This window comes from Garra rufa, chromosome 1, assembly GCF_049309525.1.
Source record: "Garra rufa chromosome 1, GarRuf1.0, whole genome shotgun sequence".
Classification (NCBI taxonomy): domain Eukaryota; kingdom Metazoa; phylum Chordata; class Actinopteri; order Cypriniformes; family Cyprinidae; genus Garra; species Garra rufa.
The window spans coordinates 47281342-47304665 of record NC_133361.1 but is presented as its reverse complement, the minus strand read 5'-3'; the positions used below and the strand labels follow the sequence as shown (position 1 = coordinate 47304665).

Here is a 23324-nt window from a genome sequence, read left to right as displayed (position 1 = left end):
AATTCACCTGTCACTTCTTGTCTTTTGCCTTGCACTGTTTGTCATTTGGTTTCTCCCTCTGTCTTCCCCCGTCTGTTTGTGATCAGTTGGTTTAGTCCTTGTTTAGTCATTATCTGTATCACCTGTCTTTGATTATTAGTCATCTGTGTCACCTGTGTTCTATCATTAGTTACCCTTTATAAGTCGTTTGCCCTTTTGTGTCATTGTGTCGTCTTAAAGTTAGTTTGCTGGTGTTTGTTTGGATTCTCTGTCTGTCATTTGGAAATAAATACGTTCTTTGGATACTCCTGGCTTTTGGACTTTCACTATAGCTCTGTGTCACCCAGCAACCCTGACAATACTATTCATCTCAACATTTGTTTATGTGTTTTGTTGCTTGGTGTAATGTATTTTCACACCATACTTTTACATATGTCTGTCCCAGCATCAGGATTTTAAATTTAAAATTGTAAATTTTTTTAATTGTCCCAAATGTATGGAATGAGGTTTATGGCACTTTAAACATACAGGTAAATGCTTGAATTACAATAATTAAAAACATCACAATCTTACATTTGTATTTTGTTTTATTCAACACAGTAAATGAGTAGTACATGCATTGAAAATACAGTCAAATGTATATATCATCATATTGCAAATGATACCGATTTATTTTAACAAAATCCTTTAAAAACTTCCATGTAGTGCACTTGCAATGATGTCAGTGAGAAGGTTTTTTAAAAGCATGCTTAACGTTATTAAAGCTTCGTTGCATTATAAACATATTGATAACCCCAGGACCCCAGGTTTAAATCAAAGAAGAGATTATGAGAAGAAACACCTTCACCTCATAATGAGACTGTGTACAGTAAACTGTCATCATGATTACAGAAGTGTAAAATTATCATGACTCACACAATCTTTAAAAAAAGCGTAAGATGATGAGAGGGATGATGGAGAAAGCGAGAGCAAGGGGAAATGAGAGGAGGTTGATTGAGCCTCCATCAGTAAGAGAAAGAATGAGAGGGTATGGGACAAATCCAGGCTTGCTGCTGCTTGTGTAATTGCTGATCCAATCCTGATGTTCAGACACTCTGACGTATAGAGCAGGATAACCAGGTTCACCACAATAATGAGAACCAATAAAAATTCCAGACTGAATCCACACAGAGCCCTGCCTAGTGACCAGTGGACTTCCAGCATCTCCCTGCAAAGACAGACATTTTATATTTACACCCATACAATAACAAAGCAGATGTGGTAATGGGTAAAGAGCCACAGAAGACAGAAATAACAGTTCTAGTCTGTCAGTTTTATAGAGAAAAAAAACTTGTTTGGATAAACTCTGCCTGATAAAATGAATGACTGATGATTTACCACACATGGGGCTTTCTCTCCTTCATTTAAAAATCCAGCACAGATCAAGTTGTTTGTAATGATGCCTCCATAGGCATCATTACATTCAATGCTGCCCACAATAGGGGCCTCCACCTCCTGCAGTATGTCTGGAAACTTGATTTCTATCACACAAAATAGTGATATGAATCAGTGAAACCTTCGTAAAATGCTTCCTCATGTTTCTTCAGAATTTTAGAACCTTGATAGATTGTAGATTTGAAGTAACATTTCTCACCTTCGTTTACGCCCCATCCAGTGACCCAACTGTCTGTACCAGCAACAAATATACTACCAGCAGCAGCCAGACAGACTGGCTTAATGTAATCAGTAAAATTCACAGAAGAAGAGAGCTGGAGCAGTGCTAGATCATTGCCAAGACTGTTATATTTGGGATGTTTGATGACTTTAATCACTGTCCTGGATGTCTCATGCGGATTTGAGCCATTTTGGGTCAGACGCCCCAAGTGGATCATAATGTTAGACATCCTGATGCTGTAAATACAAATCAGTTTTAATTTCACTATTATGAATTCACATCTGTGTATACACTATATGATTGACACTAGAAATGTATTTCATAAATTAGGATATAATAGTAAACTTGGCCACTTCGTACTGTAGGACACAGCCAACTGAAGTCAAAACCCATTCTTTATTGATTAGCGTCCCGCTGCAGAAATAGCCTCCATCCAACAGATTGTGAATGCTGGCTTGCCACGGCCAAGAGCCTGCCGTCGCATTCTCTCCTCCCAAAATCTTGGTGTTTAAACGGGCTTTACCACATACTGATGAGAGAAAAGGTGATGTGTGAGAATTCCTTGTTTACACAAAACTACAACATATTTCAAAACAAAACTTTCCGTGTGATTGATTATGAGTTTAGATTGTGAAACTTACCATCCAATTGGCCCAAACAGCCTATTAGGAGAAACCATATAAAATAATTAGACTCCAACATTTTCAGCTCAATCAAAAATAAAATATAGGCTAATAAATTTATATATATATTTTATCTGTATTTCATCTGAGATTGTTAACTAGGGATATAGAGCAATAAATTCCGAATATAGCATTATAACTTCACATTTTAAATCAATTATTCTATGACTTAGTTCAACATACGTTGATTATAAATGTAAGTAATTTAACAAAAGCTATTTTTTAGTGGATTTACCTGCTATGTTGAGAAGTATGACTCCAGCCACACAGAAAGCTGTGTTAAACTTCATTCTCCTGTTCTGTTGTGTGTTGTAACTGCTGTCAAGTCTCTAATGATCTGTGAAGTATAAGTACTCCTACTTTTATCAAGAGTTTTCTTGCCTCCACCCCACCTCACATGTTCTCACACTCCAGGAAGCTTTAAAGTGATGATTGAAATGCCTCATTTTATTACTAATATACTTATATTTAATAAAATTTATTCAGACACCCTCGACATATCTCATGTTATCACAGTTTATTCACTAAATTTTAGAAACAGTAATAAAATATGACAAAAACTCAGAGTTAAACTGTGTCGGATCAAATGTATCTTGAATAGCTGCACTATAAAAAAACCACACAATTTGTTGAGTAAACATAAAATAATTTGTTACTCTGCTGCCCTAAAATTTTAAGTTGAACTAATTCAAATATCTAAGTTGACACTTTTACAATTTTAAGTAGACTAAACATTTTTGAGTTGACTGGGGGTTTTGAGTTGAAAGGGGTTTTAACAACATTAAATATGCTTTTTTTTTTTTTTTACTGTTTTAAAGTTTACACCCACAGCTTCTCTAGCTATTAAATTTTAAACATGTAAAATTTAAAACAAATTTCTGTGTAAATGATAGGCTACTTAAATCCATCTGTGCATAAATTGTTGCATTCAAATAAATAGGACAGTTTACATAATGATTTTATGTTTTTCCTCTCGTAGAAAAACTGCTTGTGTTTCATGAATAATGTGCGAATGCTGGCACACTGACATCTGATGAATTATCATATTGCTTTGCCAAACAATGCAAGCGGGAAGTTATTGCTCTTTGTCAGATGTGGGTATTCCTTTAATAATGAATGGAAAAATGTTTGAATCATTTCCTTGTATTTCTGCTTTTTGCTTGTGTGATATGTGCATTTGTATTTTTATGAAAAAAAGCAACTAATAACATAATACAGGCTAAATGTCAAAATAATACACCTGTGTGCTTATCCAGTGATGGAAAAAAGACTTGATAGTAAATGCACAAAGATTTGCATAATCTGAATAATTTTACTTTGGGATGGGAAGGTATTCAAGCATTCAACTTGTATGAGAGTTGTTATGATAATAAGAAATAAGTATGAATGCGTGGTTGACTCTTTTGTCCACCTTCATTGTCTGAGAGTAAAACTGTGGGGGATCTCCAAAATCAAAACAAAAAAAAAATGCATTGCACAGAATCGTCATTGTTTTGGTTTGTGTGTCTTTCTTTCTTTCTTTCTTTTTTTTAAATGCAAGTCAGCAGTCATTGGAGGAGATTACTGACTAAACTGGTTCTGTGTAGATACTATATTCAGAGCTAGATTAGAAATCAAACAGATTTATCAAATCGATTTATCAAAATGCGTTACATGTAAATATATCTTATAAGTAAATAAGTAAAGATGACATTTGTGTCTGGACACATAATTTAACTGAATCCCAGAATTCACAGTCGTATGCATATTTTTTCATTTCACAGACAGCTAAATTTAAACCCATTTTCTGTGATTGGCTCACAATCAGGTCTCATGATAGTTGTGTGTACAAAGTGTTTTCGTTATCTGTGTTCAGCTAATAACAAAATATAAAACAAGGCTACATGAAATGAGATAGTAGAGTTTCACTTTATAACTTAAACAATAGATGTTTAAGTTATAAACAGACTGCCCTTAAATACTATTTTAAATTGACAAGCACACTCTAAAAAACACACTACACCTCATTACTTTGTAATGAGAGCTTAATATAGTATATAGAGCTTAATACATTTTTACATTCTAGAACAGGTTGTTTTAAAATGGCCTGTAATAGTTTTCTTTAACCTTACGTAATATTGACCTAATTTTAATATCTTTATGCAGTATGGTATCAACGTGAATGATTCTTTATTAAATACACATAACAGTCGATAAATATTAAAACATAATACACTCTGAGCAGCTGCTGGCTAGGCTTACATTGGTCACGTTAACGAGTGTCTAAACGACCGATTTTTAAGTAAGCATACAGTTTAAAACAAAATGAGACAATCAACAGCTGAATCGTATCTGGATTCTGTAACTATGGACTCGCGCTGATGATGTAACGTAAGGTAGGCACGCCCACAGCGGGTTATGATTGGTCGATCGACAGGCTCAAATCTGATTGGCTAAAGTGTACGAGTGACCCGCGTGGGAGGAGTTCGCTGCCAGGAGAGTCTCAAAAACACACACGCAAGACTAAAAAATACACACGCAAAAAAGGCTATTCAAACACTCACAGTCCGTGATACACTCCTGATTTTTAAACATTCAAAATGGTTGCACACAGTTGTAAATCTTTGAATTGTGTTTTGCAATTTGTGAAACGTATTTTATGAATTTATATTCTTATTTTTTGCACGTGAAATTTTTTTTGTGAATATATATATTTTTTTCGTGCACGTGAATTGGGACACGCATGTGTGCATCGTGTCTTTTGCGTGAATTATTAATGAGTCTATTCTGCTTCTATAGATGATACACTGGGCAACTTTTTGAGCAATTTTATCGGGCAAGTTTTTTTGAGCAATGTTGCTTGGGCACTTTCTCATTAAAAATGGGTAACACATTTCTATCTGGAAAATTTAAATCTGTTGTGGGTTCTGTATCACACCTGGCTGCCCGTTTACGGCAACATTGCTCAAAAAGTTGCCCAGTGTATCATCAGCATTAAAAAGAGTAATTTAGCTGGTAAAGTGGATTGCGTGTATTGTAAAGTTAACAAATGTTATCGTGAGCAAGCATTGTGATGTTTAAAGCAATTGTCTTAACAAATGTCAGTAGACCAGAAGGTTTTAAAACGAGCGGTTCCTTTATAAATTCGTCAGATCAATGTGAAAAACACAACCGGAAAACAGAAGACAGCAAACAGCGCTAAAAAGGGGCGGAGTAAAAACTCCTAGATGCTTCTACCCTCAATGTCCAGTTACTATCTATCTATCTATCTATCTATCTATCTATCTATCTATCTATCTATCTATCTATCTATCTATCTGTCTGTCTGTCTATCTGTCTGTCTTTCTGTCTGTCTTTCCGTCTGTCTGTCTGTCTGTCTGTCTGTCTGTCTTTTCAGTGGTTTCACAAATTAACTCAAAACCACTTTATTCAACGTTATTAAGCACCCTCTGTTGAACACATAGTTTAGGGATTGTCATGTCTACTGAGTTCTGCTGACTTTCAAATGTGGTAGCATATAGAGCTTACATGGTAAAAGAGAAAGTTTCAGAACATTCTGTAATTTCTTACTTACAGTGCACTGACTGAACATACTACAAATCAACGTTTCACGTCAAATGAATTTTGGAGATGAGAAATCTGTTTACATAAAGACACTTCCCAGTCCATATGATTCGGGCGCTGTCCACATGGGTGGTGCTGAACATGCGTTGTTCTGCTGTGCCATTCTGCTGAAATCGTTTCTAGGTGTTTCGAGATCTGCTGAATAGATTTTACAAGATGGAGCAGAACTGTTTAGAGCATGCTGGATTTTCTTTCTTGTAGCCCAATCAGCACACTCCAAAAGACATACTACGGCTCATAGTTTGGGTATTATCAAACTTGGTGAGTTCTGTTGACTTTGATATATCGTAACATGCAGAGCTCAATAGGTTCCACGTGATGGAACAGAAAGCTTCAGAATGTTTTGGAATTATTTTTAATACAGTTTATACTAGGGGCATTTGAATGCTTGAATCTGATTGGCTGACGAACATTCTAATTGTGTGCATTACTTTCTGGGAAACTCACAGCGAATGTAGTTCCAGTGTCGTTACTAGCTAGCAATGAAGATGAATTTTGGTTATGTGAATACTCATAAATAGTTGTCCTGGATGCATGGATGCTGTCCGCATATGTGCTGCTGAATATGCATGTTTCTGTTGTGTGCCAGCACATAGAGACAATGATAGTATTTAGATTTTTATGGAGATAGTATTTAGGTTTGTGAAAGTATGACTGAATAGCCTAAAAGACCTGAAAAACATTACAATTTAGAGCACATATAATAACTTTTGATTGGTGGTACCCAAGTGTGCCGTACGAGTCCTGAAAAGTGAAGCCAAAAGTTTTCGATCGCCCCCCGGTGGCTGGCTGCAGTATAGGTCATAAACCCCGCCCTCTCCATGTAATCTTATGGGACGTGAGCCAAACTAAATAATCGAATTACACTTCAATTAATTTTTTTCCAAAGATGATTTCCATCATGTGAGGTAGTTCTTATAATGCTGATTCATGTTCAGGTGTTCGTTTTTTTACTAAGTTCGCCTTTATGTAGTTATTTAATACTGTAAAAACGGGGTGTGGTGTCATGATTGTGATCGTGCGATTGGGTCTGCGGGAGTTTGGCCGGGATTTTGCTACCGCGGCTCGCCTCACGACTCTGCTGCGCAGAATCTGGCTCCAAATGACGTAATTTCCCCCAAGATGGCAGTGGCCATATTGCGATGTACTAGTTTCACTTTCCTATAGAGGAATGAAGCGGAGACGCGTCGTCCATCTTTTTTTGCAGTTTATGGGTAGTACATATTGTCTCAGAACACCATGGTTAATTTAAATTAAACTTTATTTTATTTTCAACTTAATGTAATGTCTAAGATCACAATTTTCCTGAGATACAAAATTAGATCAGTTAACCTCAAAACAACTGACTAAATCTCACAAATGTTGATATTCAGATGAAATAATGCAGTTAAAAATAGTATAGCCATTCATCATCAAGTGTCATCTTGCCCCAGGGGCATCTTACCTCATCTTACCCTTTATAATATTTCAGAAATGTGGTTTGACCTGAGTCTGTAGATATTACAGTATAGACAAAGTGCATTTCTATATTTTTTATTGTATTCAGGTTGCATCAGTGAGTAGAATATGATCAGTACAAATTGGTTATAACCAATTACAAACATTCAGTCCTTGAGATGGAGCAATGATTATTATAAATCAAAATATAATTTATTAAAGTGTATGCAGTGTATTTGTATTGAATCCTATCAATTGTGGTTCACCAGTCAGAATGTGAGTAATAAAAAGAAACTTTCTGGGTTGCTTTGCATTCTGTATTCATTTGTGTGTCTGATTTTGGCCAAATATCAAATCCATACACTAATAATTTATGAGACTGTAAACTTGAAAGGCTTAAAAATGCTCAAATGTTTGTTTTATTACAATCATACTGATGATTCCAAAACTGCTAATCACTTTTAAAGTTTCTGTTAAAGAAAAGATTTGAAAAAGAAACTTTGTATAGCTTCTTATATTCACAGCTGTAAAATATCACGATGCCACTTGGTTTTGTGATACATTTACTTTTGTGCTCATGCATAAAGGTAAAGGTGATTGAGCTGAAGAAATAAAAAATAAAATAACTGGAGAGACTGGTTGTGGAAGGTTGTGTGGAGAAAATAGGCGAGGTCTCATGAACTTTGATGAACTATGTCACACAAGGTAGGTTGCATTGCTTCATTAGTTTTGGTTGACAAAATTGATGAACATTTAAGTTCAGGCCATCCCATTATATGTGACCCTGGACCGCAGAACTAGTCTTAAGTAGCACAGGTATATTTTAGCAATAGCCAAAAATACATTGTATAGGTCAAAACTTTAGATTTTTCTTTTATGCCAAAAAACATTAGGATATTAGGTAAAGGTAGAGCTCCATGAAGATATTTTGTAAATATCCCATCGTAAATATATCAAAACTTAAATTTTGATTAGTAATATGCATTGCAAAAACTTAACTGGGACAACTTTAAAGAGGCTTTAAAGTTTTTCAAACAGGTGTATCTCAGCCAAATATTGTTCTATCCTAACAAACCATACATCAATGGAAAGCTTCTTAATTCAGTTCATTTTGAAAAATGTATGACCCTTATGACTGGTTTTGTGGTCCAGGGTTAACATATGTAAAAACCTACAATGAAATTTTATGTCATGCCACACAGTAGCCCATTGCTATACAGGTGCTGGTCATATAATTAGAATATCTTCAAAAAGTTGATTTATTTCACTAATTCCATTCAAGAAGTGAAACTTGTATAATGTATACATGCATTCCACACAGACTGATATATTTCAAGGCTTATTTCTTTTAATTTTGATAATTATAACTATCTTGGACAACTGAAAAGTATGAACATGTACAGCACTCAATACTTAGTTGGGGCTCCTTTTGCCTGAATTACGTTATGAGAGCCCAGGTTGCTCTGATAGTGGCCTTCAGCTCTTCTGCATTGTTGGGTCTGGCATATCGCATCTTCCACTTCACAATACCCCATAGATTTTCTATGGGGTTAAGGTCAGGCGAGTTTGCTGGCCAATTAAGAACAGGGAAACCATGGTCCTTAAACCAGGTACTGGTAGCTTTGGGACTGTGTGCAGGTGCCAAGTCCTGTTGGAAAATGAAATCTGCATCTCCATAAAGTTGGTCAGCAGCAGGAAGCAAGAAGTGCTCTAAAACGTACTGGTATACAGCTGCGTTGACCTTGGACCTCAGAAAACACAGTGGACCAACACCAGCAGATGACATGGCACCCCAAACCATCACTGACTGTGGAAACTTTACACTGGACCTCAAGCAATGTGGATTCTGTGCCTCTCCTGTCTTCCTCCAGACTCTGGGACCCTGATTTCCAAAGAAAATGCAAAATTTACTTTCATCAGAGAACATAGCTTTGGACCACTCAGCAGCAGTCCAGTCCTTTTTGTCTTTAGCCCAGGAGAGACACTTCTGATGCTGTTTGTTGTTCAAGAGTGGCTTGACACAAGGAATGCGACAGCTGAAACCCATGTCTTGCATACGTGATCTCATGATAATTTGTATGTATTTTACGTAAAATGTGGTTCTACAAAATGTACATTTACTTACGTTTTTCCAAACACTTAAACATACAAAATTGACATATTTATAGCATCTAAATGAACATATACATATGTGTTTTTAGCATTTTAACGTACAATACATGACGTATTGACAACACCTAAAAACAAATCCTTATGTATACTGAAATCGCGGCATTAATTTCATTATTATTGTTTTAGTTGTCATACCAATGGCCTTATGTTTTCAATTGCATTATTGAATAGTTTAATCATTTATTTAATAGGAGAGTATACCATTTCATACTGTTCTGTTTGATTTCTGCTGCCAGCTCGTTTCCAAGATTAGGTCTACACAATGTTGACAAGACTACACTTTAAACTCTTAAAATAAATAACATTTCTGCAATCGTTTAACCATTCATGTAATATTAACTTCGTTTGCCGTGGTGGGAGTCGTGGGACACAAAAGACGTTTTCTCCGACATGCTGTGACTAACAACAGAACCATAAAATACACCGAACAGACATCATAATTATAAGATGAAACACTTTTATTTGTGTGCTGTAATTTAGATCTTCAGAATCCATATGATTGCGAGGAACAGACCCAAATTCAAGCCTTTATACGACGATCTTCATCTCCATCCCGAGCAGCCAGTCCAGCAGCAACAGCAATAAACCCGCGCTCAAGTGCTTTTTTCAAATTCAAATATCACCACATTAAGAAAGGATAGGTTGAAAAATCGAACGCTCATTAGCCTTTTTCACAAAAAATCGGAAATCACGTCAGCGCAGGGTAAAGTTAGTTCCGCTACAGGTCTGCGCCTATTATATTAATATGCTCTTGTCTCAAATAATGCCTTTTAGTTTTTCTTTTTGTCTGCTTTCCAAGTTGTTGTTTTATAATCAACAAAGAAACAACATTTTACTTGTTTGTAATTTATATGGGCACTCAGACCGCTGACTCGTCAATATAATATGCGCAACATAGCGCCAGCTATTGTTTCTGTTCTCCATCTCATCATTTGACAGCATTTATATCCAAATGCACATTTCCCCAAGAATAAATTAAACGATTCTGAGTCCGGATGATGCATAAACTCAATACAACAACGTAATCCAGATCCAAAAGGAATAAAGCCATTAATCGGAGTCATGCCTTGTTTAGTATTATATTATTTTATTATGTATATCCCTGGGCACATTATGCAACGTACATTTACACCGTAAAATGAATAATGCAAAGGAGAGCAAGTAGAAAATACAATATTAATTTAATAATAATAAAAATAACAATATTAATCGCGAAAAAAATGACGTGAAGAGTCATAATGCACAGCCAGCACCGAAAAGACAGAACGGCAAAACTCAAAACTGTGCTGTATTATAAGTGCTAATGTAGTACCCTCACCGCCTGATGAGGGGAAATAAACAGTTAAGAAAAAAACCACAAGAGACGGAGCTGCTGCGTCTTCTTCTGAAGCTGTGTATTAATTGAGCAACATGCAAAAAGTATTTCCTTTTTACAACATCTGACATCACAAATAGCAATCAGTGACAATTAACAGGAATGTAACATTAACTTGTTCATGTTGAATGTTGTTCTGTATAAAAACAGGGGAAATAAAATACAGCTTTCATTCAATTAGTGTTTCTCACATTTTATGAATGGTTATGAAACAAATACTCTTTAAAAACAGTTAAAACACAGATAACGTACAACTTACTGTAGTAACATTTCTTGTCACCCGAATTAACTGATAGCATATTTAATTACTTTGTCAGAAAAGTATGGCCACGACCGCATCGTCTCCGATTAGCATAACTAGCCGAAATGGTATAACGCTCCAACACTCGGTAACAACTCATACAACACTATAAACAATGACATTCATATCACAAATTGCTGTTTTTATGTTTAAGACAACTTCAGTGCATGTATGTACACTCCATACCTGATGAGGGGAAATAAACAGTTAAGAAAAAAACCACAAGAGACGGAGCTGCTGCGTCTTCTTCTGAAGCTGTGTATTAACTGAGCAGCATGCCCCTCCCCCCACAGGCGGACACTCGCGAACAAGGCAAGCTAATTAAATGATCACTCACAAACTTCAGCATCAATCGTCAAAGACAAGATATTCCCTTTTACACACTAATAGGTATGTGCAAAAAATATTACATTTAATATGATTTATAATTTTTACCTTACTCCATTCGTTTACTTTCATTTTTATAACCACCACACTCTCCCCTTCGAAAATAAATGTCGTCCCGACATTACAAGACCCCCCTTTTTTTTCAGTAGTTGATGTATTATGCAAGTGTTCTAAGTTGGGTATGTATTGTGTGTTAACTGTATCTACAGTCTATCAATAAATGAGCTTCTTGGGAACTGCATAGTCTCTTGTTTTCCTTATAAGGCACTGTTTTTTTCATCTTTTAGTCCTTTCTCCTCAGTATGCATATAAGTCTTTGTAGGTGTATAAGTATACTGGCTGAGGCGGTGGCATCGGTGGAGTCCATTGGTTCAAGTTCTGTCTCCCATAATGAATGGGGTGCAACATTTCAGGATTTATATACTCTACTCCATAGCATGCCGGAGTCCCAAAGTAATCATAGGTAAACATCTTTGGTGGTCTCCTCTCTCTCTTAGGCCTTCCACACTCCAGTTCTACCTCAGTGTCACCTTCACTTGTGTTTGCATTATCAGCTGCAGGCTGTTCCTCCACCTTCACCCCATTCCCCTCATTTCTTGCCTTTTCAGGATCACCGGACTGGACAACCGGTAGGTTGGTTTCCTCTACCTCATTGTTTCTATTCACAGGTTGTTGATGCTGAACCACTGGTAAGTTTTCATGTTCTGATTCACTGTTTCCTCCCACAGGTTGCTGATGCTGGACCACTGGTAAGTTTTCATGTTCTGATTCATTGTTTCCTCCCACAGGTTGCTGATGCTGGACCACTGGTAAGTTTTCATGTTCTGATTCACTGTTTCCTCCCACAGGTTGTTGATGCTGGACCACTGGTAAGTTTTTATGTTCTGATTCACTGTTTCCTCCCACAGGTTGTTGATGCTGGACCACTGGTAAGTAATAGTAGCCACACTCTTCATTATCTTCCTCTGAACTAGAATCGTGTCTTTCTGTGGAGGTTGGTTTTCTGGTTTTTCCCTTCATTTTTGGCTGTGACTGGAGATCCAATTCTAGCGGTAGGTAATCGCAAGGTAACAAGAGATTTCGGTGTAGAACCCTTGATCTTCCTTTTCCTCTTTCAGGTTTTACTTCATAGACAGGGCTTTCTTCTCCCACATGGCGAACAACTGTGTGTATCGAGTCTTCCCAATGATTTCGCAGCTTACCTGTGCCTCCTCTGGGTGTAAGGTTTCTTACTAGAACCCGATCTCCTGGGTGTAACACAGAGCTTCTTACTTTTCCTTCATAGTTTCTTTTGTTTCTCTCTGCTACCTTTTTGCTGTTTTCTCTGGCAATGTCATATGCTTCCTGCATTCCTTGACTCCATCTCTTCACATATTCCTTGTGGTCCTCAGTCCCTCCTTCTGGCATCAATCCAAACAGCAAGTCTACAGGTAGTCTTGGCGACCGCCCAAACAGAAGATAGAACGGTGAAAATCCAGTAACCTCGCATCGTGTGCTGTTGTAGGCGAAGGTGAGTTTGTTCAACGATTCCTTCCAGTTAGACTTCTGTGTTTCTGTCAAGGTCTTTAGCATCTGGAGCAACGTCCGGTTAAAACGTTCTACCTGCCCGTTTCCTTGCGGATGGTATGGTGTCGTTCGCGATCCTGCAACTCCACAATTCTTCTTTAACTGCGAAAGCAACTGATTTTCGAACTCAGCTCCCTGATCATGATGAATCCTGTTGGGAAATCCAAACTTCAGTGCATAGTCATTGAAGATTCGTTCAGCAACGGTTTTGGCAGATTTTGATGTAGTGGCGTAAACTTGTGCAAACCTCGTGAAGTGATCAACTATCACCAAGATATATTCATACCCTCCTTTGCTCTTGTCGAGGTGTAAGAAATCAATTGAAACGAGTTCAAATGGGTGGGTGGTGACAATATTCATGAGTGGCGCTCTAGTTTCTTTACTTGGCTTCTTCTGTTTCAAACAGCTACAACACTTGGTCACAAAATACTCAATTTCACCCTGCATCTTTGGCCAGAAGAACCTGTCTCCGATTAAGGACGTAGTCCTTTCCACTCCTTGATGCCCCATTTTACTATGTAATTCCTGCAAGACACGCTGTTTGTATCTTTCTGGCAGCACAAGTTGAGTTCGGGTAGCTGTCTTTCTGCGAAGGATGCCATCCTCTCCTAAAGAAAGCTTCTCCCAGTGGCGTAGCAAGCTCTTACTCTGTGGACTAAGAGTTTTCAGTAATTGTCTGAAGGGCTTTTCACCAGCCAATTTACATTGTACTACTGGTCCAATGTGAGCATCATCTCTCTGTGCCTGTCGTATCTCATCAGCAGAATAGATCTCACTTGACTCTACACTCTCTGTCGGGTTATGAAGTGAGGTCATGGCTGTCCATGACATTGTCAGATCTTGCGCTTCTATTGCCTGCACTGTCGCCTCAACACCATCAGATGTGAGTTCCTCCGTACAGTGCTCCATCATTGTTTCAATGTCCAATGGCATACGGGATAAACTGTCCGCATCGATGTTGTCTTTTCCAGGGCGGTATTTAATCGTAAAGTGGAAGTCGGCGAGCTCTGACACCCATCTGCACCCAGTCGCGTTGAGTCTGGCACTGGTCAGTACGTAGGTCAGCGGGTTATTATCGCTAAATACGGTGAAGGTGGGCGCATAATACAGGTAGTCACGAAACTTCTCGGTGATAGACCACTTTAAAGCTAGAAACTCCAATTTCCCTGAATGAAGATGATAATTCTTTTCAGCGGCTGTCAGTGTCCGAGATCCATATGCAATGACTCTTAATTTCCCTTCTTGCCTCTGGTACAGAACAGCACCAAGTCCCAGGTTAGAGGCGTCCGTGTGGAGTATGAACGGTTTTGAGAAGTCAGGAAATCCCAAAATTGGAGGTTCCGCCAAGCAGTCAATTAGCTTCTCCAGCCTCTGCTGGTGATGTTCCAACCATAGAATGGGCTTCTGAGAAGGTACTCCTCTTTTTTTGCTTTTCATACATTTACTTGTAGCTCCATTATGTCCTTCTCCCTTAGTCTCCGCTGCTCCTTTTAGCAAGTCATAAAGAGGCCCAGCAATCTTGGAGAAGTCTTGAATATACTGCCTATAGTAACTCAACAAGCCAAGTACAGTTCTCAACTGTCCTACAGTGCTGGGTCTTTTCTCTTTCAGAGCTCTTATGGCTGCAGTGTCAGCAGGATCCATTTTACTGCCCTCTGCGGACACAATTCTCCTAAAAACACCTCACATTTGCTAGGTTTGAGTTTAATTCCATAGCGCCTTAGATGCTGAAGGACCTTTCTCACATCATTGATATGGTCTTCGAAGGATTTACTGAACACTAGTGTGTCGTCAAGGTAGGGGACACAGCAGTTGTCTCTGAGATCTTCCAGGCACTCTTCCATGCAGCCTTGGAAAGCCGCGGGAGCATTCATTAGGCCAAACGGGATACGAATCCACTCGTAGAGCCCCCATGGCGTCACAAAAGCTGTCATGGGTCTACTCTCTTTGGCCATGAAACCCTGGTGATAGGCTTTCCCTTGGTCAAGTAGTGAGAACCAGGTATTTCCTCCAAGACTGTCCATGATGTCCTGAACGCGCGGTATGGGCTGTCTGTCAGGGTTTGTCTTCCGATTTAATCCTCGGTAGTCGATACATAACCGTAAACTACCATCCTTTTTTCGGACACAAACTACAGGTGAGGAATATGGTGAATTTGACTTCTGGACCCAGCCCTGTGCAATGAGGTCGTGTAGGTAGTCTTTCATCTCTTTGTACAGAGGGCGAGGTACTGACTGGTATGTACGGGTGACGGGTGTAGGGTCGTTTAGCGAGATGGTCAACTGCAACCCTTCTATGCAGCCAATGTCGTCATCGGATTTCGAGAAAGCAGCTGCTTCCTCTCTCAACATCTGTTGTACCATTTTCCTTTTTGACTCACTGAGATGGCTTAAGTCTAACGGTGGGTCCCAGGTTGAATCAGAATTCATGGTGTTTTCATTCATAACTTGACTTATGCTTACCGGCTCAGATTTGTGTGTTTCAAGGGCAGCGGCTGGGTATATAGCCTGTACTGGTTGCACTGTACCGATAACTGTTTTGCTATTCAACATTATGTCATGATCAGTGGGGTTTTGAACAGTGACAATGACATGTGGTGAGGTCTGTCGTTGCAACTTTACAAGGGTTTCGCAGAACTCTAATCCTTCAGGCCAGGTAGGATTCACATCAGGCTCATAGAGTAGCAGCATTTCTTCCTTCGGTGTTGATACCTGTACTCTACATTCGACTTGAACCGAGGTGTGTTTAGGCACAGAGACTCTTTCCTTCGTAGTTTTGATGATGTACTCGCATGACGTTTCTGCCTGAACTCGCTCAATGAATGCTCTTATCTTATTTCCTTCCAAGTTGGGAATGGCTGTCACCAACATCTCGCTGCTGTGTGGCTGGTTCAATCCATTCCTTTTGGCAATCTGCTCAATCACGTTGTACCCGATGATGGGATGACACTGATGTCTGCCTCTCATCACTAACACAGGTATGATGAGCTCCCTGTCCCTCCTTTCCTCAGGCGCCAGTCCAAAAGTGACTTCCATCCATCCATTGAATGGTATTTCCTGACCATTTGCAGCTACAAGGCGGAGCTCTTCGGGTGCATCAATTGCTTCTGAAACATCTCTTAATTGTACATTCGGCAAATGCTCCTTTTTCCACTCCTCACTAACAATACACACTTGAGAGCCTGTGTCCCATAATGCTTCTACGAGCAACCCTTGAAGATAGCATTGCACAAGGCACTGTTTTCCAACAAGTGCAGCACAAGTGGGTTTGTTTGACCTCCGTTTTGTTGTAGCAGAAGCCGGATTCACATTTATTTTTGAATATAGTGTACACTGTTTCCTATGATCTGCCCAGTGATCTACTTGACATGCTTTTGAGCAGTATAACGTCTGCTTACAATTTGCACAGCTTCTCAACATTAGGTCAGAACGGGTGGTGCCACAATATGTACAGCTTTGAGGGGACTCTTCTTTAGCACCGGTCACTGCCTGTCCCACGGCCGTGACCCAGACTCGTTTAAAGGGCCTTCCCGATGTGTCATTGTCATTCGTGCTCGACAGCCAGCAGAGAAATGGTCGCTACCACCACACTTGTAACAGTGAGTACAGTGGATGTCTAATCCACTTTGTTGGCACGCAAAGCATTTCCTTACTCGACTTGGAGGGGGCTGATAACGCTGTACTGGGACCCATTGTGGTCGCTGAACTGTCGCTCTCCGCTGGTCATATGGCGGCCAGTAACCTGGATGTGGATACTGATACTGTGGTGCAGGCATATTAGTGACATCCGTCGCTGGAGAAGGACACTGAAGAGACATGACCTGTGGTTGTTTAATCGACTCTCGGATTTGAGAAACTTCTGCACTAAGGTCTTTCAACAAAGCCATGTCTGAGCGCATTTCTTTCAGCTCTGTTAAAATGTCGAGTTCAGTCTTTTCTGAATGTTTCTGACATTGAGGTCTCCCTTTTTTCTCAATAGCAGTGTCACTGGTATGAACTGCGTGCACTTTAGGGATACATGGCTGGACGAGTTTCTTTTTATTTTGTCGCTCGGTTTCGTGGGCACAAGCCTGATTGACTTTATCAAAGAGCAGTTCATCACTGACATCAGTTTGTGTCAAATAGGGCCGCAGGTCACCCCTAATGCTGTCATTCTGCAGACCGGTCAGAACGGTGTGAAGAAACATACTCTGGACTAATTTTGGGTCATATTTCAACCTTGATTCGGCTTCTTGGGATGCAAACAAAATCTTTTGTCTTAAATCTAGACAGCGGACGAGAAAGCATTGTGGGGTCTCCTTGCTGCTTTGTACTTCGGAGGTAAGTTGTTTATATAACTCAGTCGCACCTCTTTCTTGAAAATGAGCCCGGAGTATGCGCCTTAAAGTGGGCAGGGTAAGGTTTGTTTTTCCCTCCAAGTAACTACGAAGCTGCATGCCTGGTGCAATCGCTCGTATTACAGCATCAACGATCTCAAGCTCAGAAACCCCTCTGCTCAGTCCATGTTCAATTTGGTGAGCTAGACTTGAGAAGGTGAGTTTATCCTTTTGCCCAGGTTCACCTATCTGGCCGGATATCTTAAACTCTCTATTCCACGTTGACATTACTGGTCGAGTTGACGGTGAGTGCCAATTTGAGGTGCCACTTTGTTGTGAGTTTTGTTTTATGTCATAACTTAGCTGGGTGTTTGTATGTTGCATGGCACTAACACTCTGCTGTGTGCTAGTGACAATATTCTGTTTTTGTTCAATTAGTTTTTGCAAGGCTAATTGCAACATGTCAATTTCTTTTTGTAGCTTTTCCTGTTCTGTGGCCTGTACTACTGCGTCTACAGTCACCTGCTGGACCGCCTGTGCTGTCTGTTGCTCTGAGGTATATTCACTACCCTGCTGAAGTTCACTAATTTTGTCTCTTACACACAGAAGTTCTGAGATGCCCTCATCTTCCAGTTCTTTTAACCCCTCCCTCTCTAGATGTTTCACAAGGGCAGAAATAACAAATGAGCGGCTTTTGTTGATAACATTTTCTCTCTCTTCAATACCCAAAAAGTCACACAATTTAACAAGATTTTCTCTTGAAAATGAATACAATGCCCCGATCACTTCCAATCTCAAGTCCTCTAACTGATCCATAGTTCACTTGGGCTTTAGGTGTGTGCAGTGTGATGCAGAAGAGCAGTCTTAGCTGAATTGGAAGATAACAACGCTCCAGGTATCAACAATCAACCTCAGATAGTGTGTGCTTTTCCTCCAGACTCAACGTGGACGCTGGACGCTCCCACCCTGCTGTTCCCGTGCCACAAGTTAGGATGAATAACACTGGAAGTAGACCATCATCTATGGACGCCGACCTTCACTGCATTTCATCCCAGCGGTGCCTCCAAATGTAGTACCCTCACCGCCTGATGAGGGGAAATAAACAGTTAAGAAAAAAACCACAAGAGACGGAGCTGCTGCGTCTTCTTCTGAAGCTGTGTATTAATTGAGCAACATGCAAAAAGTATTTCCTTTTTACAACATCTGACATCACAAATAGCAATCAGTGACAATTAACAGGAATGTAACATTAACTTGTTCATGTTGAATGTTGTTCTGTATAAAAACAGGGGAAATAAAATACAGCTTTCATTCAATTAGTGTTTCTCACATTTTATGAATGGTTATGAAACAAATACTCTTTAAAAACAGTTAAAACACAGATAACGTACAACTTACTGTAGTAACATTTCTTGTCACCCGAATTAACTGATAGCATATTTAATTACTTTAGTCAGAAAAGTATGGCCACGACCGCATCGTCTCCGATTAGCATAACTAGCCGAAATGGTATAACGCTCCAACACTCGGTAACAACTCATACAACACTATAAACAATGACATTCATATCACAAATTGCTGTTTTTATGTTTAAGACAACTTCAGTGCATGTATGTACACTCCATACCTGATGAGGGGAAATAAACAGTTAAGAAAAAAACCACAAGAGACGGAGCTGCTGCGTCTTCTTCTGAAGCTGTGTATTAACTGAGCAGCATGCCCCTCCCCCCACAGGCGGACACTCGCGAACAAGGCAAGCTAATTAAATGATCACTCACAAACTTCAGCATCAATCGTCAAAGACAAGATATTCCCTTTTACACACTAATAGGTATGTGCAAAAAATATTACATTTAATATGATTTATAATTTTTACCTTACTCCATTCGTTTACTTTCATTTTTATAACCACCACACTAACATTCATAATTAAATAAACATGTTTGAAGAAATGTTTGCTATTTTTAGAGTAAAACACAGGTAATTATTACACGGCTCTTTGGAATGCTTGATTCTGATTGGTCAGTTGAGACATTTGCAGGTTCGTTCTTTTCAAATAATCACCGCTCCAAAATAATAACGCATAGCCGGTACTACTTGTATGTTTAAAATCCCTCCGTGCCAACAAAGATTACCGTTTGGCGCCATCTTGTGACAAACACTGGACAACCACAATTAACAATGGAAAATTTCGACATTAATCTATTTAAATTGTCTTACTAACGTACATAGTTTGAATGTTAGTCACGTGGTACTATATCGTTTCGCGGAAGGATAAAAATGCTAATTTAAAACAAATATGCCAATAAAAGGTTTTAAATTCATATTCATGTCCAGTTTTTTTCCTTATGTGGCAAGTATCCGTGTAATAAGCGCTTCGCGTCGGGTCCTGATCACACTGTCGGGGCTTATTTCTGCGATAACTACCGGCTGCCTGTACATTATCCCTTACATATCATAGTATCATAGTATTTATTTTGTAAAAATAGACTTTGATTCCCGAACTTACACATGTTAAAGGTCCACTGAAGTGCCTTGAAACACGCAGCGTTATTCTATGTGGTGACGTACATTTAACTGAAACAAAAACATATCGCCCAGCCCCGCCCACTAATTTTGAATAGCCAATAGCGTTCCATTAATATCTGCTCGGGCAAGAGCCGTTGAGCTCGGTAAAGCCGCATTTGTAAGCTTATGACAGCCACAGACTAATAAATTACCGCACAGATTCAATATGAAACTTGCTAAAACGAAATAGTGATCGTAATCATGCTGAGGCTGTGTAATTTAATACATGCCGTCCGTACATATGAGTGCATATGATCTGCTCCGGGTTAATGCGTCTCTTTGTAGGGGGCGGGACATTACGGACTCTAGAGAGCATTTGATTGGACAGAACTTTTGATGAGAAACTGAAGTGCACGGTGATATCATCCAAATCCTTGATTCATATTGGCGGAAGTGACGAGACTGTAAGTTTTGAATGCCCATATCTTGTAAACGCGAATTTTGTCTTTGTTTTGCAGCACACTAGCTTATAGATAACCTTAAGGCTAATATATTCATACTAAAAGCCAAAAAACTTTAATTTTGATTTCAGGGGGACTTTAAGTACGGCCGCTGCTGTCACCGGAAAAACTTTTACCCTGCAAGCACCAATCCGGAAGCCAGAAACACGGAAGTGTGAAAAAGGCTAATTGGTTCTTGCCTGCATTCCTCATAGATTACAAGATGCCATGTTTTTGGTGAGATGTGTTTGAATGATGCGCAGGCGCATTCTCAAGGGGATCAGGATAACAATCTGGATAATGTTTTTAGCCATTAACAATTTAAATTCTGCTCTGCACCTCAAACAAACCTACTCTATTCAGACAGAGAAGACTGCGGCTGCAAACGCATCGTCATTTGGATCACTTTTTGGTACAGCTGTTGACATTTTGGCAATAAATAAATGATTGTGATTGCACTTTTACGTCTGTCATGTTTTTCTTTATTACTGTACAGAGATGGTTAATGTTAGGTTTAGAAGTAGGATGGGATTAGCGACTATAAAAATATATGTTTTTATGCTATATTGTTACTTAAATGGTAATTCCCCTGCATATTTTGGTCAGTTACATTTTATATCCTTTTATATTCACTATAAAATGGGTAAGTTTAGGTTTGGGGGTAGGTTAAGGGGGCTAAAAATCTAATTCGCTTCTTAATAAAATGATGAAAAAAGCATTGATACGAATATCTTAATAAAATAAAAGATACGTAAATATTTTAAGTTTTTTAGATAAAAATATGTAGCTATTTGTACGTGTTAAAAGTTGAAATACATCTAAATTGTACGTTTTAGCATCAATAAAAACGTACAAAAATGTACGTTTTGTGCCTCTAAACGTCTTGCATACGTCTGTGCGTAGTGGTTCTTGAAGCACTGACTCCAGCTGCAGTCCACTCTTTGTGAATCTCCCCCACATTTTTGAATGGGTTTTGTTTCACAATTCTCTCCAGGGTGTGGTTATCCCTATTGCTTGTACACTTTTTTCTACCACATCTTTTCCTTCCCTTCGCCTCTCTATTAATGTGCTTGGACACAGAGCTCTGTGAACAGCCAGCCTCTTTTGCAATGAGCTTTTGTGTTTTGCCCTCCTTGTGCAAGGTGTCAACGGTCGTCTTTTGGACAACTGTCAAATCAGCAGTCTTCCCCATGATTGTGTAGCCTACAGAACTAGACTGAGAGACCATTTAAAGGCCTTTGCAGGTGTTTCGAGTTATTTAGAGTGTGGCACCAGGTGTCTTCAATAACCTTTTCACAATATTCTAATTTTCTGAGATACTGAATTTGGGGTTTTTATTAGTTGTCAGTTATAATCATCAAAATTAAAAGAAATAAACACTTGAAATATATCAGTCTGTGTGGAATGAATGTATACATTATACAAGTTTCACTTCTTGAATGGAATTGGTGAAATAAATCAATTTTTTTGAAGATATTCTAATTATATGACCAGCACCTATATATAAAAAACAGTTTGCTTGTCTTTTTTTATTGTTATCATTACTATTAGTATAATCACTTACACTGACACACATTCAGTAATTAAAAAGCATTCACAAACTATTTCTTATATTTGCATTGTGTTTATTTGGGATAACAAATGATTAACACATACTTAGAAGAAGCATACATGATCACATTGCAACAGGTACTGATTTACTATAATAAAGTCTTATTTTAAAACTCAAATGCTGGAAAATAATGCTGAAATAAATCAAAGGTAAACATATTGACCATGATTAAAAAATTAAAAACATTCAACACCCATCTTATCAATTTGATAGTGTCTACAACAGACTGTCATCATCACTACATGACTGTATCTCTAAAATTATCTTTAAAAAAACAAGATAAGAGCAATGATGAATAAAGCAAGAGCAAGGGAAAATGAGAGGAGGTTGACTGAGCCTCCATCAAAGACAGAAACAATGTCAGAATCAATGGGGTATGAGACAAATCCAGGCTCGCTACTGCGCGTGTAATTGCTGATCCAATCCTGATTTTCAGACACTCTAAGGTATAAAGTAGGATAACCGTCTAGACCACATCCAAATTCATCTGAAAAAACTCCAGACTGAATCCACACAGAGTCCTGCCTAGTGACCAGTGGATCTCCTCCATCGCTCTGCAAAGACAAACACTTTATATTTAAACATCTACAATAACAAAAGAGATGTGGTAATGCAGTAGATAGACACAGATAATGAAGCAAGACTGAGAAAATCATGTTTTGGATAAACAGAGCGTGATCAAATGAATGACTGATGTCTTACCCTACACAGGCTTTTCCCATTTAAAAATTCAGCACATATGTATTTGTCTGTAACAAATGATTCATAGGCGTTATTGCATTCAGCATTGTCCACAACAGAGGACTCCAACTCCTGAAGTATGTCAGGAAACTCGAATCCTATCACATAAAAGAAATATACAGATAAGTGGAAATATCATAAAATGCTCAATCATTTTACTTCAGAATTTTAGAGCTTTGATTGGGTGTAATTTTGAAGTAACATTTCTCACTGTTCCAGCCCCATCCAGTGACCCAGCTCTCTGTACCAGCAACAAACTCACTCCCTGCAGCAGCCAGACAGACTGGCTTAATGTAATCAGTAAAAGTCACAGAAGAAGAGAGCCGGAGCAGTGCTATGCTGTCGTTAGGATGTTTGATGATTTCAGTCACTGTCCTGGATGTCTCATGTGGGTTTGAGCCACTTTGGGTCAGACGTCCCAAGTAGATCACAATGTCAGAAACACTCTCACTGTAAACAAAGTAGGTTTTTATTTCACCATTATGAATCCA

General features: G+C 38.8%; 3 protein-coding genes across 3 annotated transcripts in view; 1 reads left to right on the top strand and 2 right to left on the bottom strand.

The window, feature by feature from the left end:
* LOC141321587 (trypsin II-P29-like) overlaps positions 1-23324 on the top strand; it is a 47324-nt gene that overhangs the window by 16217 nt on the left and 7783 nt on the right. The window lies entirely within an intron of this gene.
* On the bottom strand, positions 689-2638 carry LOC141321571 (trypsin II-P29-like). The gene is made up of 6 exons (XM_073833380.1): positions 2552-2638; positions 2275-2295; positions 1994-2162; positions 1613-1869; positions 1357-1499; positions 689-1186 (listed from the first exon to the last, which is right to left on the bottom strand). The coding sequence occupies exons 1-6, from the start codon at positions 2604-2606 to the stop codon at positions 902-904; spliced, it is 930 nt and encodes a 309-aa protein (XP_073689481.1). The 5' UTR covers positions 2607-2638; the 3' UTR covers positions 689-901.
* LOC141342317 (serine protease 27-like) overlaps positions 22110-23324 on the bottom strand; it is a 7335-nt gene continuing 6120 nt past the window's right edge. Inside the window, exons 2-4 of the mRNA XM_073846749.1 lie at positions 23045-23283; positions 22795-22931; positions 22110-22646 (exon numbers count right to left, since the gene is read on the bottom strand). Of these exons, the coding sequence (XP_073702850.1) occupies positions 22359-22646; positions 22795-22931; positions 23045-23283 (664 nt within the window). The 3' untranslated portion in view covers positions 22110-22358. The remainder of the gene's footprint in view (positions 22647-22794; positions 22932-23044; positions 23284-23324) is intronic.

Excerpts from the sequence above, each read along its gene's own strand:
- LOC141321571 (XM_073833380.1), bottom strand. The coding sequence starts at position 2,606 with ATGAAGTTTAACACAGCTTTCTGTGTGGCTGGAGTCATACTTCTCAAC. Across the intron at positions 2,296-2,551 it reads CATACTTCTCAACATAGCAG|GCTGTTTGGGCCAATTGGAT; the intron begins GTAAATCCACTA and ends TTCTCCTAATAG. Across the intron at positions 1,870-1,993 it reads TCAGTTGGCTGTGTCCTACA|CATCAGGATGTCTAACATTA; the intron begins GTACGAAGTGGC and ends TTGTATTTACAG.